The sequence below is a fragment of the Protopterus annectens genome, chromosome 14.part0 (assembly GCF_019279795.1).
Source record: "Protopterus annectens isolate FY-2018-M chromosome 14.part0, PAN1.0, whole genome shotgun sequence".
Lineage (NCBI taxonomy): Eukaryota > Metazoa > Chordata > Ceratodontiformes > Protopteridae > Protopterus > Protopterus annectens.
This window is the reverse complement of record NC_056748.1, coordinates 71456321-71474765: the sequence shown is the minus strand read 5'-3', so window position 1 is coordinate 71474765 and position 18445 is coordinate 71456321. Positions and strand designations below refer to the sequence as shown.

The 18445-nt window shown below is 40.8% G+C and overlaps 1 protein-coding gene across 2 annotated transcripts in view; it reads right to left on the bottom strand.

Annotated features, from left to right (window-relative positions):
* SLC25A16 (solute carrier family 25 member 16) overlaps positions 1 to 18445 on the bottom strand; it is a 1052007-nt gene that overhangs the window by 821261 nt on the left and 212301 nt on the right. For both annotated transcript variants that reach the window (XM_044055779.1, XM_044055780.1), the window contains one exon: positions 12235 to 12389. In XM_044055779.1, coding sequence (XP_043911714.1) covers positions 12235 to 12337 — 103 coding nt within the window. In that variant the 5' untranslated portion in view covers positions 12338 to 12389. The remainder of the gene's footprint in view (positions 1 to 12234; positions 12390 to 18445) is intronic.

The window sequence follows — 18445 nt, the reverse complement described above, 5'->3', positions numbered from 1 at the left end:
TCATATATCATTTCAGTTGAAATGCCTGCATTATGGTAAAATGTTTTATTACTTTTACTGTATACAGCAATGCATCGGACTGTCTTCCTGTGAGGGTGTTGTAAAGCAGCACTGTTAATTTTGGAAAGCCTGTTTTTTGTGCTTAGCATGTCAATCAACGTCATCTTGTTTCTGTAAAATGCCCTTAGCAGCAGTTTTTGAAGCGACTACTTGATCTGTGCAACTATTTCAAACTTTGATTTATTACAACTGCATTAAGAAGTACTCCATCTTCAGTAAATGATGTTGCCAATGTCTCATTCAATCATCAATGTTTCCAGCAAAGCAGAATAATCACCTGTGTGGAAATATAAATATGCACTTGTGTGCAAAGGATAAAATGTTGCAACAGCACTTGCACTCTTTAGTTATGCCACACCTACATAGTATTTAATAATTATTACACAGATTACAAGGGGTTTGGTTTAAATTAATTACATCCCACATGTAAGCCAGCACTTCTGCATCTAATGAAAGATGGTTTTGTAAGCTAAAATAATTATGTTTCTGTAAAAAGAAGTTATGTACTCACCGTAACATTCCATGCGAGTTGTTCATCTCGCCTTCATTCTCACTGATGGGTTCGGAGTCGATCCTCGGCACCGACTTGGCCAAATACAAAAGCTCAAGGTCTTCAAGCAGCTCATGGCCTACTCCCTATCCCATGATGCAGTGGTGCTTCCCTCAGGTCGTGTTTGCAGCCAACTATACTAACAGGTAACTACCCTGGTAAGGAAAATAAGAATACAGTAGATAAGGGCAAAATATCACCAAGATTTTTGTCTCAACTTCCTGGTCCTCAAGAAATTCATGTTACAGGGTTGGTCGGTGGGACGTAAGAATGAAGGCGAGATGAACAACTCACATGGAATGTTATGCTGAGTACATAACTTCTTTATGTGAAGTTGTTCTATCACGCCTTCATTCTCACGGATGGGTTAGCGTCCCAAGCACCATCTATCTTGGGTGGCTCAAGGAAGTATATTCCTCAGGACCATGGAACCAAAGGAGGCCCTGTTCCTGGAGCCCCTATCCAATTTTTAACGAGTGATAAAGGTATGAGGTGTAGACCACGTGGCTGATGCACAAATGGAATCTATAGGTAGCTTAGCCAGAAAAGCTGAGGATGTGGAAACAGCTCTAGGTGAGTGGGCCTTCACTTTATGATTTAGCGGCATGTGCCCAGAGCTATATGTGAAGGAAATGCAATCTGACAACTATTCTGACAATGTGATTTTTACCACCGGAGTACCCTTCTTTGAATCTGAAAAGGAGATGAAAAGCTGTTCTGATTTTCTAAAGTCCTTTAGTCCTGTGCAAATAGAATTGAAGCTGCCTACAGACGTCAAGTTTGTGCAGCATATGTCATTTACAGGAAAAAAAAACAGGTAATTCTTTAGTCTGGTTGAGTTTTTTTTTTCTGAACAAACCTTAGGTAAAAATGAAGGATTTGTTCTCAGCGAGACTCTGTTGCCGTGAAAAATCAAGTATGTGGGTTTGGTGGACAAGGCTTGTAATTCTGACACCCGTCGAGCAGAAGTAATAGCTACAAGAAAGATGGTTTTCCATAAGTATTTCAGGTCACAAGATGAGGCTGGTTCAAAAGGGGGTAAGATGATTTGAGAAAGAGCAAAATTTAGATTCCATGGTGTAGCTGGGGATCTAATAGGTGGTTTCAAATGGATAGTACCTTTAAGGAAGGCTTTAGAAAGTCTATGAGACATGACAGAAGCCCCATGATCACCAATATGAAAATTAGAAATTGCTGCCAATTGAACCCTAATGGCTGCTGCAGCCACCCCTTCATTAAAAAGCTTGGTTAGAAACTCTAAAATGGATGAAATCAAAGCCAAATATGGGTCAACATTGTTTTGGGACTCCCATATGGGAAATATTTTCCATTTACTACGGTATAGCTTCCTGGTAGATGATTTAGGAGAGGATGTTAGGATGTTCTGAGCTGCAGGTGAGAGATTGTGGAATCTGACTATTGTTGGAATTGGAGCAGCAAAGCTGTCAATCTGAGGGTATGAAGTGCAGGATGAAGAGCCCCTGATGAACGCATCAGAAGATCCAGAACTGGGTCCAGGATCCATGGTTCTTCCAGTAGGTGAGGCTGAAGAAAGGGGAACCAAATCTGACAAGGCCAATAAGAGGCTATTAGAATGATGGTCCTTCCCAGAGTCCTGGCTTTCTGTAAGAATTTGGGTATCAGAAGAAACGCGGGAAAGGCATAAAGGAGACCCAGGGGCCAATTGTGTACGAGTGCATCTCTTGTGGTATCCCCCGGATTGGGGATAAGGGCAAAGTAGTTGCTGCATTTGGTGTTGGTGGGAGTTGCAAAAAGGTCGCAGCAAGGCTAGCCCCATCTGCGGGATATCATTTCAACTACTACTTCTTTCAGGTACCACTTTTGAGGTGATAAAATTGCTCTGCTCAGTTTGTCTGCTATGACACTGGATCTCCCTGGGATGTGCGCTATCAGAAAACGCTGGGTGGATGTTGCCCACTGCCATACTCTCAGGGCCTCTCGACATAGGGGGAAGGATCTGGTTCTTCCTTCTTTATGTACCAGACCACCGACATGTTGTCCGTCTGTACTGCAATAGTCCCTAGAGGAAGAAAGTATTGAAAGGACTGCAATGCTAGTAGTACCGCTCTCATCTCTAGGACACTGATATGCAGATGAGCCTCATGTTTCTTCCATGTGCCTTGGGCTGTCCTTCCCTGAAAATGCCTCCCCCACCCTATCAGGGAGGCGTCCGTGGTCACAGTGGCAACAGGAGTGGGTAGAACAAAAGGATGTCCTATCGTTATTTGAGCAGAAGTCAGCCAGCAGTGAAGATCCTTCTTCCCTGAATTCGTTATAATCGGGTGAGACATTGGAAGCTCTTGAAAGTACCATTGTGTAAACAGGAGCCACTGCAGTATATGCATATGCATTCGACCTAAAGGAATGGCAATGATCACTGCCGCCACTGTTCCTAACACCTTAAGCACTATTGAAGCTGGGGCTTTTTGTTTTGAGATGAGGTTCAGGACTTGTCGAAGGATCCCAACTCTTTCTGTTGGAAGCTTTATGGTGACAGAGACGGTGTCGAGATCTGCTCCTATGAAAACGGTACATTTGGATGGCAATAAGGCAGATTTTTCTGAGTTTATGGTAATACCCAATTGACTGCCAAGATTTAAGGTTGCATCCCTTGCTTGTATGAGTTGATGCTTGGTGGTGGCGGTGAGAAGCCAGTTGTCCAAGTATGGAAACACCTGGAATCCTAAACGTCTCAGGTGAGCCATGACTACTGCCATGCATTTGATGAACACTCTGGGGGCTGAAGTGAGGCCAAAGGGCAGAGTCGAAACTAAAGTGACTGGCTCCCAACCAAAAGTGCAGATGATCTCTGGACGGTCTGGCCATTTTTATGTGGTAGTACGCATTCTGGAGATCTACTGAGCACATCCAGCTGTCTTTCCCTAAAAAGGGAAGTATCGACTGTAGCGTGACCATCCGGAACTTTGTTTTTTTGACAGATTTGTTCAATCTGCTGAGATCGAAAATGGGTCTCCAGTGCCCTGTTTTCTTTGGAACTAAAAAGAACCTTGAATAATTTCCAGATCCTCTCTGGTTTGCTGGGACTGGTTGGATGACTCTTTTCTAGCAATCTTGCAATTTCTATGGTTGTTTGTTCCCTGTGACTGGGTGGAACGTCTAGGATTTTTGTCTCAAGGGGTGGAGAGGTGGCAAAGGGAATGGAGTATCCTCTGGAAATTACGCTTTGTACCAAACAGTCTTTCGTGATTTTTAGCCAGGTGTCTGGGTACAAAGATAAGCGTCCCCAACTGCCTCCAGAGAAGGACAGATGGGCCTCCTTTCAGGAGCGCTGATAGGGCTTTCCAAAGAACTGATCCCGGTCACCCTGATTTTGCGGGCCTCCTCTGCCATGCAGATGGCGTCTTCCATTATTACCCCCTCCTCTGCCTCTAGAGTGGGTTTCACCATGTGTGTCAAAGAAAGCTCCTTGGGATTTACAGAACCACATCTTCCCACGTTTCTGACCTATACGATGAGGTCTGGTAGGGTTGGAAAAACAGACTCCTACGGCAGACAGAGTCTTTCCATCTTGCTCACACCTGGTAAGCATTTCCTTCACTTTCGGTCCAAAAAGGGATGAACCATCAAAGGGGGTGTTAAAGAATGACTTATAGGGCTCCGAAAAGGAACATAAGCACATCCAGGAGTGTCTCCTAAGAGCAATTCCTGTACCCACCGCTCTGCTCGTTCCATCAGCTGCATACAAAATCAGACGCATGGAACAGTTTATGAGGGAATTTAGGGTAGCAATATGGGAGGTTACCTGGTCTAAGACCCCTGCAGCTACTGCACCCTGTGGCATTTCTCCCAACTCCTTAAGGAGATCTCTGTGTAGTCTAATAAAATGTGTAAGATAGTTCAGGGATCGAAGAGCAAAGGCTGCTGAACTAAACATGCGCTTTCCATATCTGTCCATGATCCTAGAATCTCTATTAGGAGGATGAGCACATGTAGAGGTCTCTGACAACTCCTTTTTGCTGGCTGCCGCCATGACCATAGCATCAGTGGGTACTCCTTGGGTAAGAAATGCCTTGTCCTGGGGTGACGTTATGAATTTGTTAGGCCTCCAAGGGACAGGTTCCATGGTATCTGGGGACTCCCACGCCACTCAAGAAAGAAGGTCTAGCAGCTCATCAAAAGGCGGAGTCACCCAAGAGGTGGAGGGTTGAGACCCAAAAGCCTTCAGGATTACTGACTCATCATCAGTTGGGTTAATGGGCTTCCAGCTACTCCTCTGTTTCAGTATTTTCAAGACATCACCGAAAGAGATCTCTTCAGAGGGGGGACTGTGGGGACACTTCTGACTCGTCTAAGTCTGTATCCGATGTGATGGATTCCTATGGGGAATCCACATGCTTCCTCTTGCAAAGTCTGTTCCTGGGAACCTCCTCAGTGGGGAGTCAGCTCTCTAACTTAAACGAGTTGCGAGAAACCGGCCTAGAAAAAAGATGGCCACAAATAACAACAATGCACTCTCAAGTTTTAAACTACCCAATACTAGAACTCACTAGAAGCTAAGAAATAGCAAGAACTATCAATAACTATTGGGAAATACAGAAATATAAAGAAATTTCGCTTATATTGGCCAGAGCTGTCGAAGAACTCCCGATTTGTTGCAGCGGCAAACGAGATCTGAGGGAAGCACCACTGCATCATGGGATAGAGAGTAGGCCACGAACTGCTTGAAGACCTCGAGCTTTTGTATTTGGTCGAGTCGGAGGCGAGGATCGGCTCTGAACCCATCAGGGAGAATGAAGGCCAGCTAGAATAACTTCACATAAAATGTTTCAGTGAAGACTACCTTAACCTTTTTAATTACACTGTTTACTGCTGTTGCTAGGAACAGTGTTACAAGAATGCATACATGTAAAACTGGCAACAGTTCAATCTGTTTTATATGCTGCTGTCAGCAATAAATGTTTGCATCATACAAACCCTCGCTGGTGTGGTATACGCAGACTACGGCGTATATACACAACAAAGAAAGCAGTAGGTGGTGAGCTGTACAGCACAAATGTTAAATATTTATTTTTTAATCAACATGAACAGGAATCGCATTCAGGTAAAAAGACACACATCTCAACCCCTCTACATTTGTTGGAACACTCTGACTTCATACCCTAAGAAGTATGCAATCCATGGTTCCGTATTTACAACAGACATCTCCAATCTCTATCCTTTCATCAGCTCAGTTTTACGATGGATCATCATGATCAAAAGGGACCAATGTGAGACATTACTAAATGTTTCACTCTTATGTTGTGTACTCGAGTTATGGAAGGGCACTTAGGATCTGATTTTGTAGTTCAACAAAACAATCAGACTAGCTGTTATTTTTCTACTAAATGAGCTGGGTCAACAAGACTGAAGAATGAATAAAAGAAATTAAGAAAAATGCTGTTCACCATTTTCCAACTCTGTGCTGTCAAACACAAGAGAGAGCTTCTTCATTTTTACAGATATATTCTGTAAGACATTCCTCAACTGTGCCTGATTTTTCTTTGTATTTTTTGCTCAGAATCTCATAAATGTTCCTGCATTTTCAGGTAAACCACTGAGGAACACAGTCCGTCAATAATGCCACAGCATTTCATACTCCTTATTCTTCAGAAAGTGCATGCTCATGCAAAACCTGTCGTTCTCTTTAAAAAAAAAAAAAAAAAAGTACAGTAATATTCAAAAATTGCTCCATTTCAGGATCTTTGACCCCCCCCCCCCCCATATTATTTTTTGGCTTTGTCCAGAACTGCTGAGCAAATTAGTTGATAGTTTTTTTTGGGCTATTCCTCATTGGTTTTCTGGCAAATTCTTGTGAATTGCAATCATGAAATAATGGCAGACACGTTTCAGATATTATATTCTTCAGTTTGTTGATGCAAAGCTTATTATTCTAGCAACCATTTAAGTGTCTAAGAACAATATTTAAAATCTGTCCCTGTGTTTGGCTCCAACTGTGATCAAATCTGGACAAAGGCCTATGAAAAGTAGGTACAACTGGTCAAAGAACTGTACGATTTGCATGCATAATTATGTAACCCTACTCACTACCATTGGAATTGTGGAATACCAACATTCAAACATAAATTGAAGAACAGACATATTATAACCAGAACAATAGTGTTTTATTTACATTAACATCTGAACTTGTATAAAACTAAATTGCAATTCTCTTTTATAAAAATAAATTTAACTGCTACACTCGTGTGTTTGTGTGTGTGTGTATATATAAAATTAAAATAAATACAATTTGTTCAAAAAAATCAAATGAATCCTAACTACTACTAAACTGGTATAAAATAAAACTAAAGTAAATACAAATTAAATTTTTATAAAAATTACACATTAACAAATATAGCATTAATGGATGTCATCAACATAGACATCAGCAGGACCAGATTATGTCAACTGCCTGTTGGATAGCAACTCTCTAGATTCTAAGAAACAGCGAGAGAAGCTTTCTTACAGAAGCTGTTTTCATTTACTTCAAAGAAGCCATCTGAAAGAAATGAACATAACCTCCTTGTCAGTCAGATGAACACCACAGGCAAGAATTTGCAAGCAGAAATGACAGCAATGTAGAAGAAAGATACCCAAACAGTTCCAGTAGGAGCAGGAGCAACAGGTCTAATAAAAAATAATTTACAATCGCACTTAAATATGCTACCAATACATATAACTCCATATGAATTACAGAAGGAGGCAAATTTGGGCTCATTGTGGGTGCTGAGAAGAGCACCCTTAGCTAACATTAAAGACAAAACAATATTAATTTCATGAACTATAATCATACCAGACTAATTTCCCTTAATTGTATTAGAAAATCCAAAACACTGCAAAATTAAAGTACAAGCTAATTACAACACATGTAAGTGGCTGTAAGCAAACTACAAAACAGAACCTTCAGTGTTAAGTCACCACTACCATCTTAGACTTCTATTACAGTACAGGAAGGCTATATACATATATGATGCACAATACAGAAACAGGCAACATAATCAAAAACAGCTACAAAAGACCATAATCACAGAAGGCAATGAATTACTAACCTCCATGCACCCTTTCCTTCTGCCACTACCTAAACATGTTCAGTCCGAATGCAACAGAGTTAGATATTTTAATGTACAATGCCACTCATAATCCCCTGTCTTGACATTTGCTCTTTTGTGACTCTGACTTCATATATCCGACCTTTTTCCCCAATATTTTTATTGAGGATAAAATAAGAGAATAAACATTGTCTAATGATGTTGTTGTTGTTTGTCTTTATGGCTTTTCCTGGCTAGGGGTCGCCAAAGCAGAACTCCGGTCCGCTAATGATTGTCAGTAGATTTTTTAAGGTGCCGAGTTGCCAGCCCGATGCCCAACCTTCAGCGAAGGCACGTCCATTCACGCATGTCTTTCGGAGGTCACTCTACCATAGGGAGGACATGCAGACTCCACACAGAAGGCACTCCAGTCAAGAATCAAATAGGAGAACCTCTTGCTGTGAGGCAACAACACTGATTATACTGAACAGCCAACTTTTAACAACAATGAAACTAAATCAGCTATTTACATAAGCCTGAAAAATGTTTGTGTAGTACAAATATTTTAAGCAAAAACTTTCAGTGAAGCAAACAAATACTGATTTTTTAATAGAAAGGGTGGAAATGCATACAACATTCTCACCCAAGGGAACAATAACTCATCTGTCCCCGAAGCATGGTTGCAAGGATGTCTGGAACAGAATTTCTACAACTGTTTTAAAAGAAGGTGAACAGATCTATATGAGGCATTGCCCATATCTGGACTATATCCTGGGACACCACTGCCTTCAGCTGCCTATCATGGAGGTCTGCCCAGGATCTACTTAGTCTGTCTGCCATAATGTTCTGCTTTGATGGGATGTAGGATGCCTGAAGAGTTAGAGAATGCTGTAAAGCCAGGTCCCAGGCCATCAATGCCAAATGGCACATAGAGTACAAACTTACACCCCCCCTTCTCTGTTGATGTACCCCATCACTATATTTTCCATAACCACCAGAGGAGGACCCAGAGTCCATACGCAGTGAAGGACTTACAAGGACTGAATAATCACCAACATTTTCTTGATATAGTTGTGCTTCCATGCATCCTTGTACCGTCAAGTGGCTTGTACTTGCACCCCCACAGACACAGCTCCCCAAGTGAAGCTGGACAAATTTGTTTGGACCAACTGCACTGGTAGGGAAAAAGTAAGTCTTGGGTTGATACTCAACTGTACTCACTACCACAATAACTCTTGTTTGATGAAGGGCAGCACTGGCAACTGGGATTCCAAGGAATGTCTTTGCTGGGTCCAACAATTTCAGACATTCCACTGATTTTTTTCCCACTGGAGAAGGGACAGTGGTATCATAAGCTTTATGGACACAATCAGTCCAAGAATTTTTATGAATTCTCTTGCCACTGTGATATTCTTCCTGGAGAATTCCAGAAATACTATCTGGCAAGACAGTATCTTGTCTTCAGGAAAAAAGGCCATTCTTTTGTTGAAGTCAATTAAACACACTAGAAACACCAGTCTTATACAGTGTGTCAGACATGACTTCCAGAGGTTCAACTTGAACCATAGCTGGTAGAGTAAGGCCAAAACAGATCAGCAAGTCATCCAAGTATGGAGAAACATAAATGCCCAGAGTCAGAGTGTGGGCCACTACTGAATCAAGACATTTGGTAAACACTGAAGATGCAATGGATAGCCAAACGCTGACAATGCAAACCAAACACAACAAATTTCAGAAATATCCTGAAGCGATGAGCAATGACCCAGTGAAAAGATGAAAAAATCTCACTATTCTCCCTTTAAATAGCAATCTAAAGACCATTTCTGTAGGGATACTATTCTGAACATTGCACTGGAAAAATGGCAGTATCATCAGTTACACAGTTCAAAGAACAAAACACATGCACAAAAGTCCTTTTTGTTAAAAAAAACAAAATCAAAGGCTAGTTTCAGTGCAAATGTATGGATACAGCCTAAAATGGTATTAGACAAGAAGTAAATCATAAACTGATGAAAAATTCCTGTCAGAAATGTTTAACCAACATAATGGTACCAAACTCGAGATTTATACACAATTGTTTAAAATGCTGTAATCTTGCTCAGTCACCTAAAATAATCGTAGCCACAAAGAAAAAAAAAACTACAAAATCAGCAAATTTTCCTGTTAAAAACTTCCAAAATAAGCTTTTAAATCAACAGCCTTTATCATGCTAGTCAAAGTAAAAACAGAAGCATATACAAAATTTCTAATCAGAAAAACAGTCAACGCAGCAGAATACACTACTCAGGCACTGACAGAAAAGGTAGAGGGAGGAAATAAAAACCCAAAAGGTTTCTTATCTAAGCTCAGCAGCTGAAATATCCAGAGAATGGAGCAGTCTTCTCAAAGATCCTTCTCTTGCTGTGGCACTAGAAATCTGAAAGGGTCCTGTCTGGGCACCTTAAAGGCAGTCCCAGTTCTTCCAAATAACTGGCCCTTCACACCCACAGGCAGGCAGTGGGCAGAGCTCTGAGCTTTGATGGACTGCCAGAGGGAAGGCAGCAGGGCACTACTACCCATATGCCAGTGTGTTTGTAGAAAATGCATTACGTTGTGTTTTTTTTTTCCTTGTTTTCAGTTAATGTATGTACACCCATGTTACAGATTAGAATGTGAAACTTAATAAAGCTGTTAAAAATTCTATTACCAATACCAAAGTAAGCATTGCCTACTGCAGCCCTTCTACCTGCACTTAATACCAATTTTCTACAAACTACTGGAAACAAAACTGCCAGATTTATTCATCTATCCAAGTCACCTGTTTACCGTTCACAGCCTGAGCCATCTTTCTGCTAAGTAAGTTAACCATCAAATTACTGAATGAAAAACACTGTCCATCTTTAAAGAATATACTTAGTAAACACAACACAAACTATGACCTACGGGGACATAATGGCACATAATTAGCTAGACTACTTACATCCGCTTGCAGATAAGTATCCTTCTGTAAAATTTCCCAAGCATCATGGAACAAAATAGGTTCATAGAAGATTACTAGGCTATTAGCCTTAGGGCCTTTATAGGCCTAGCCATGTTATACCCTAGTTCTCTTATTGACCAAGTTGCATGGTCTATATTTGCATTGTGAGTCTACAATCAGCACAGACTGCCCTTATCCAAGAGGGACATAGATGACACCCCCAGGGTAAATTTACTGTCTCCCATCCAGTTGTCCAAGTTACACTTAAATAGGGTCACTGAGGAGCTCTGTTTTACGTGAATTGGGAGTTTGTTCCATAGGAGTGGCAATCTCTGGGAGACATATCTGTCTCTCCAGCATGTCCTGTTAATGTTGTAAGCAAGATTAAGATCCCTAGAGTGAGTGACCCTTGTCCCATTTGACTTGTGGACGTGTAACATTTCCATTAGGGCAGGGGGTGAGACTGCTCTGTAGGCCAGGCACAAGCCGCCTCTCAGCAGCCTATATAAATGCCAAGCAAACTAAAAGAATTCAATATCTCAATGCTTAAGAAAAAGCTAAAGGCCCATTTAACAAAGAAACATTACATTGCTTCTGAGATACAAGCTAATACATTCTCTACTACATATTCTTGCCTTGATGCTAAAATTAGCAAGCTAATGAACACATCTAAGATATCAAAATAATTCTGACATTCTGGCAATAAACATTACATATTTGGTTTATTAGAGGTAACCAGCTATGAAAGAATTGCTGTTGCTGGTTTCATTCTACTACAAGTGCTCACATGCTATTATCTTGCAACACATTTGCTCACTACCACTTGCTCGAAGACAAGTGCTCCAACAATCAATACCTCAACTTTAACTATTTCGCCCTCAACACCAAATTCTGTTAAATTGTACAGTCCGACCAGATTCCAAACTTTCCTAAAACTCCCATCCATTTCAGATTCCCCATTCCCTAACCTTAAAATTCCACCCTTTCTCTAACCCTAAAATTCCCAATCACTCCTTAAACCTAAATTTCCTAATCACTCCCTAACCATAAAACTCCCTCCTAACTATATATTCCTAAAATCCCCTCTAAACCCCTAAGAACCCATTCTCAATCAGTGCCCAAATCCTTACTCCCATCGCCTCTCTACTGCTGTCGCTGCACTTTAGTAAACCTCACTCCAACTTGAATAATGTGTTATAGCACTTGCAGTAGAACCACTGGTATTCACTCTCTGGTTCTACTGACTTGCACTCCCATGCTTGTCAAGTCATTCACTTTAAAATCTGGCACAGAATTTGAGACAGATACAACTACTTTAATCTTCCATACTGCAGACTGACAAACTAGCGACATTTGTAGTCCTGCCATGAATCAAAATCCAATATGTTTATTCTTAGTGCTTGTATTTATGTGGAGTCTTTTAATCTGTTGAGAATATTTACTTGTATTCTGTTAAGCTGTTGATACAGTAACCTTTACAAGTTTGCCACACATTAAATCCTTGCCATGTGGCACAGGTCACAGCTAAAAATGGTCCTTGAACCAATCCACCTGCCTAGTTAATTTATGCAAAATCTGCAAAATAAATATACATCAACTACAAATACAAGTTTCTTTACCTCCGGCCACAAAGGATCGCAGCAGATAAAAGTCTTTGTGTGCTGGTCCAGACTGCAGTGCAGAAGATGGAGCATTAGCAGCGACTGCTGCTTCAGAAGTCATATCAAGCTGATGAAATCAACTAGTTATTTAAACTGGATCCATTATGTAAAGTCTGGAATGAAGAACAGAAGCTGTCAGTGTATTTTACTAAGTACAGGAACTGCAAAAATACAGTACTGTGAATGCTTTCTGCAACAGGAGACAATTAACTCACTTTGCTCATCTTTACTTCACTTTACATATCAGTCCTACTAGCCTGTCATCAGGCACAGCTTTCTAGCTGTCATTATGCACTGCGGGACCCCCCCCCCCCCCCAAGTAACATCTGGATACTGAAAGATGCGGGTGAAGAGAGAGAGAGAAGCAACCATCTATTTTCACATTTCCATAGAAGGTTATCAGAGGAACAGTACATACATTTATTTATTTCCAATTTGATTACCGGGGAGGTCCACTTTGCCCAGAGGACCCATTTTCAGTGGAGACCCGGGGAGAAAAACTCCAAAAATACAAAATTACAAAAATATGAAAAATATAAATGATACATTGAGGAGACCAGTTTGAACAATAAGAACATTCATTATTACAAATAGTCAAAAACAAATTCACTAAGGTTTTTCTAAAGGTTATACAATTATAAAGCTATTCTTATAGAGTAATTTGGGAAAATGCATTATATATGCACATAGAGAAGAGAGTTAAGAAGACTTTTTGCATGCATTCGTTTTAAACTGTGAATCGATTTACAATATTTGCACAAAGGGGTTCAAGGATAAATAGCTGTAGGACATTTTGAGTGCTAGGGTACACTCTAGGTAGGATATCGGTGTGTTCTTGGATAGTTTTTAGGTGGGGTAGACTATATGCACTGCCTCACCTTCATACACTCTAGGTAGGATATTGGTGTGTTCTTGTATAGTTTTTAGGTGAGATGAAGACAGCTGCACTTCCATTTAGTGGACAGATGTTTGAAAAGCTGAGTTTTGAAATTTTCAGAGTTTGCTGTTGTTCTTAGAGAGGAAGGGAGAGAGTTCCAAGCCTTGCCAATAGTGAAAGAGAGGAAAGGTGGCCAGCTGAACTTTTAGGTTTGTTGATAGTAATCAGGTTTTGATGTTCAGATCTGAGAGTTCTATTGGGGATGTAGGATGGAAGGATGTTAGCTAGAGCAGAACAGTTAGTTGGATGAAATATAAGTTTGTGTGCTGTGGTGAGCTGCAGATAGTTTAGGTAGTTTGGTAGTTCTAGCCAGTTTAGAGATTGAAGGGAAAGGCAATGATGGGTGGAATTTTTACTGTTGGAGGCAAATTTAGAGATTTTGTTGTAGCAGCTTTCTAGTTTGGAGGTGATAGAGCATGACAGGTTGGTCAGGAGAGAGGCTCCATATAATAATGAGGGCAAAAGGTAGGTAGTGGCCAAAGTATGCCTGTTGGAGTGAGAGAGAAAGCGATTGTTCCTATATAGCATACCTAGTTTTTGGTGGGTTTTCTTAATATTTTGTTGAATATGTATGTCAAACTTAAGGAATTCATCGACTGTAACACCGAGAAGTTTGGCAGAGGGAACCACTTCAATAGGGGAGTTGGAGTGACTAAGGACTTTGAAAGTATCTTTATCATAGGAGTAGGACTTTCTGGGGGAGAAGAGAATTTTGGATTTGTTAGCGTTAAGGGAGAGGTGATTTTGGCGCATCCAGTTTTCAGTGGTTGTGAAAGCAGCTTGGGTTTTGAGGAGCAGTTCAGAGATGTTTGAGGCAGAGCAGACTACGGTTGAATCGTCTGCGTATTGAATAATTTTGGCATCATGGATAGCAATGTGAAAGTTATTAATGAAAATATTGAATAGCATGGGTCCAAGGATGGATCCCTATGGTACACCAGTTGAGGTAGGTAGGAAGGAGGAGATGGAGTTTTTCCATTTGACTGCCTGATACCTGTCTGATAAGTAGCTAGAGAACAAGGACAGAGGGTTAGGTGAGAGATGCAGGTTTGAGAGGTGAAGGAGAAGGTGTTTATGGGAAACAGTATCGAAAGCTTTAGAGAGATCAAGCAAAACAGTTGAGACCAGGTGACCTGAACCTCGGGCTTGATTGATAGTTTCTAAGAAGGAAAGTAGAGCAGTAGTAGTACTATGGCCAGGGCGGAAGCCATGTTGAGTTGGTGTAAGAAGATGGTTTTGGGTTAGAAAAGGCATAAGTTGGTGGTGGATGCACTTTTCTAAGATTTTAGAGATTGGTGAGAGTAGAGCGATAGGGAAAAATTTGTGATGTTGGTGTTCTTGCCTCCTTTGTGAAGAGGAAGAATGTAAGCTGAACTCCAAAGTTTGGGGATGTCAGATTCCTTAATAAATCTATTGATAATGATGCTGATTGGGAGTGCTATCCCATCTGCAGCACATTTTAGGAAAGTGGAGGGAATATTGTCAGGGGCATTAGAGCAGGGTTTAAGTTTAGACAGAAGTCTTTTTATAAAGTTAGTTTAGACAGGTTTGAGCTCGAACCTGAAGGGAGGGTTATTGGGGGAATTGGAGGGAGAAGATGGGGGGACAGATGGGTTATTGTTGGGGAAGGTCTTGGTTAGGTCAGATATTGTTTGTATGAAGAAAGAGTTAAATTCTGAGCATAGTTCTAGGTCAGATTTACTTAGATCAAGACAGGGATTATTCTTGGAGCCTGGATTAAGGAGAGAGTTTACTGAATTCCAGAATTTCTTGGGGTTATTGTTATTACTTGACTGGAGGTTGATGTAATAGGATTTTTTTGTCCTTAGTGATTTGTTGTTTTGCTTGGTTACGTAGTTGTTTATATTGGAGCAAGGTATTGGGCAGTTTATTGTTTTGGAACAGCTTCCACAGTTTGTCCCTTTGATGCATAATTTGTTTAGTATGTTTAGATAACCAAGGGGCAGTATTTATTTTTACCCTTTTATTTCTCAAAGGGGCAAGAGAGTTTAGCGCATCTAAGAAGATAGAGTTGAAGTAGTTGATAGCAGCATCAAGAGGGAGGGTTTTAAGGTCTTGCCAGTTCATTCGTTTGAATAGGTTTGAGAAGGTTGTGGGGTTAAAGTTACTAAGATTACAAGTTAGAATGTATTGGTGTTGGTGAGAAGAGTTGGTAGCGCGAAGAATAAAGGCTGGGAGGTGGTCACTAACAGTATCAGGAATTGTTCCAGAATTAGTGATTTTATTTGGATTGGAGACTAGGATCCAGTCATAGAGGATCCTGGGGGATTAGTTTTGTTGGGTCAGGTTATATGGTGTATTGTTTGAGTGAAGTTGTAAAGGTTGACGGCTTGGGAGGGAGACAGAGAGTTGATTTTGTTCCAGTCGATATTTTTTACATCACCTAAGATGTATGTTTCGTAGTTAACTTTAGTAGATGCCCATTGGAGAATGTCTTCGAGGATAGGGATATTGTTCCCGGGAGAGATATATAGGGCAATAATACAGATATTTTTGTGACTATTTAGTTTCAGTAGTCCAGCTGTAAGTTCAGTATTTTTGAACTGAGGAACTGGAGTTTGGAGGGGAATTAAAGTAAGTGATTTAGAGTAGGCTATGGCAGAGCCACCACCTTTTTTAATTGGTCGGTCATTTCTAAGAAAGTGGTATCCTGGGGGAAGTATCTCTGAATCAGAAATATGGTGTTTAAGCCAAGTCTCGGAAATGGCTAAGATGTCTGGTTGGTTATGGGTTAGACAAGCCTGGAAGAGGTGGACTTTGTTATTGAGACTCTGGGAGTTCATGGTGAAGATTTTCAGGCTGTTTGGGAGGGGGGAAGATGGGGATGGGTAATTATTGTTAGAGAATGGGACCAGGGTTGGGGTGGATATCTCCAGCTAAGAATATGTTGTTGAATGGAAAATACTTAAGAAATTTAGGTTTACAGATTAAGAGTTTAGTTGGATGCAAGGTTATTTTGTGCGTAACTGTATTAGTAGTAGTGAAGATTTTATAGTGGAACAGGTAGAGTTGATTGGGCAGGATGAGATAAGAGGAGACAGAATGGAAGTGAGAGTAAGAGTTAGGGTGAAGGGAGAGTAAGAGTTAGGGTGAAGGGAGAGTAAGAGTTAGGGTGAAGGGAGAGTAAGAGTTAGGGTGAAGGGAGAGTAAGAGTTAGGGTGAAGGGAGAGTAAGAGTTAGGGTGAAGGGAGAGTAAGAGTTAGGGTGAAGGGAGAGTAAGAGTTAGGGTGAAGGGAGAGTAAGAGTTAGGGTGAAGGGAGTTTTCAGTGGATGTTATTTTTGTTGGTGGGATTGGATAAGAAAAGGAAGAGTATGAGCTGGTATAGCATGAAGGAATCAGAAAGAGGAGGAGGAAGGAAGGGGCTTTGAGTTGCTGGAGGATTGAGGAAAGCATGACTATGCAAAGGGCAAAAGATAGGAATATCAGTTGAAGTAGAAAGTATGTTTGAAGATGAAGACTGAAATTGGAAAAAGGAGTAGTTTGAAGTTATATACATGATATACCTTAACACTCTCATGGGACGGTAACACACAAATAGCAAATTAAGTTACTGTGTACTTATAGCCAGACATCTATTAGCAATCTACTTGTGACCCTGTATGAGACTCCAGCACAAATAGTGACAAAAACAGTTCTCTGTGCGATGCAAGTACAGTGAGTTTACTAGGCAGCTTCTAAGGGAAACTTCCTACATGGAACCCAGACTTACAACAGCAGAGATCCCATATACCATCAACATAAACGTCCAGATACACACCAGGTTATCCTCTTATAACAGACATGCCCAAGGTAGTTATCCTGAAAACATCTTTCAACCATTTACACTAAGGCTCACTCATTAAGATAAGCATAAAGACATGGTACATAAAAAGAACTAGCAGATTTTTTTTTTTTTTTTTGTAGAGAGCCAAAGACCAGTTCTACTATGAACTCTTAAGTAAAGGATTTTACTATCTGCTGTTACAAAGTATGTCTCCTGCTTTACTAGAATCCACCTATCCATTCCCTGGTGTCAGTATCTATACCACAAGGTGTACAAAGCAATGATCCTGCAGGGTGATCAGGACTTACCACATCAGTTGAAATATGAGGGGCCCCTCTTCCCAGGTTCTTCACTAGAATTTAAATGTCTCTTCTTCTGCAATTCAGAATAAAATTTGCATAGAAGTTCTCAGGATCAGGAGTATGCAATCCCTATGTCAACACATTTGGCAACATACAATTACTCACCAAACAGAAAAACAAACTCACCCTCAGAGTCCACCGGTTTGCCCCACCCTTTACATGAGCACTCTTCCTGCAAATGGAAAACCAATGGAAACTCAACACCTGTATTCTTTACACAAGACATATAAACATATATTCTCCAACTTACAAGAGAATCCAAAAGCTGCTGATGGTTAAAGGTATTGTCAAAACATAGGGTGATAAGCAAAAGGCAACCTACATCTCATACAGAAGGGTCCACTCAGATCGCCTAATGTAGCAAGAAAGTTATCAGTTATATCAAACGCCACTGGTGCTCCTTTGTAGGTCAGTAGCAATAATAAATCACAAGTGGGAAGAATTCCCAGTTGGTACAAGCAAGAGGACAACCAACAGAAAAAGAAAGCTCCAAAGACTAAGTCCTGAATTACTGAACTATTAACAAAGGCCAACCCCCCACAGTCATGAGACGAACAAGTGAACTGCTGACCTGGTGGTCCTGGCACAAATCTTTATAGGGGACACATTTCTGAAAGCAAGCACTAGAAGTAACTGTTCCTTGGTTAACTGGCCTTTAACTGCATCATTTTCCAATGGCTGCTTTGATGTCTGATGGTAAAAGCTAATGCACCTGGAAATCTATTTGAAACTGCTTGTTTGGCAACTGCCAGCCTTTCCCCTCATCAGAAAGGGACAAATCCACTGCATATTCTCAAAGAACTCTCTAAAACAAAGTGCCTGCTGTCTGCACCTATCAAAACTATGTAGAAAATCACATACACTATTCTGCAGAACAGCAAACGCTCCTTGCCCCCTGCCATTGACACACTTACATATGCACCAACTTCACACATGCCTAATAGCAGTGAAAAGGACTACCTGTAAGTGTGAAACACAGCCTGCAATATCAGTAAAAGGTGCAATCACCTGCCAAGTGTGAAACGGAGCCTGCAATATCAGTGAAAAGTGCCATCACCTGGTAAATGTGAAACATAGACTACAAA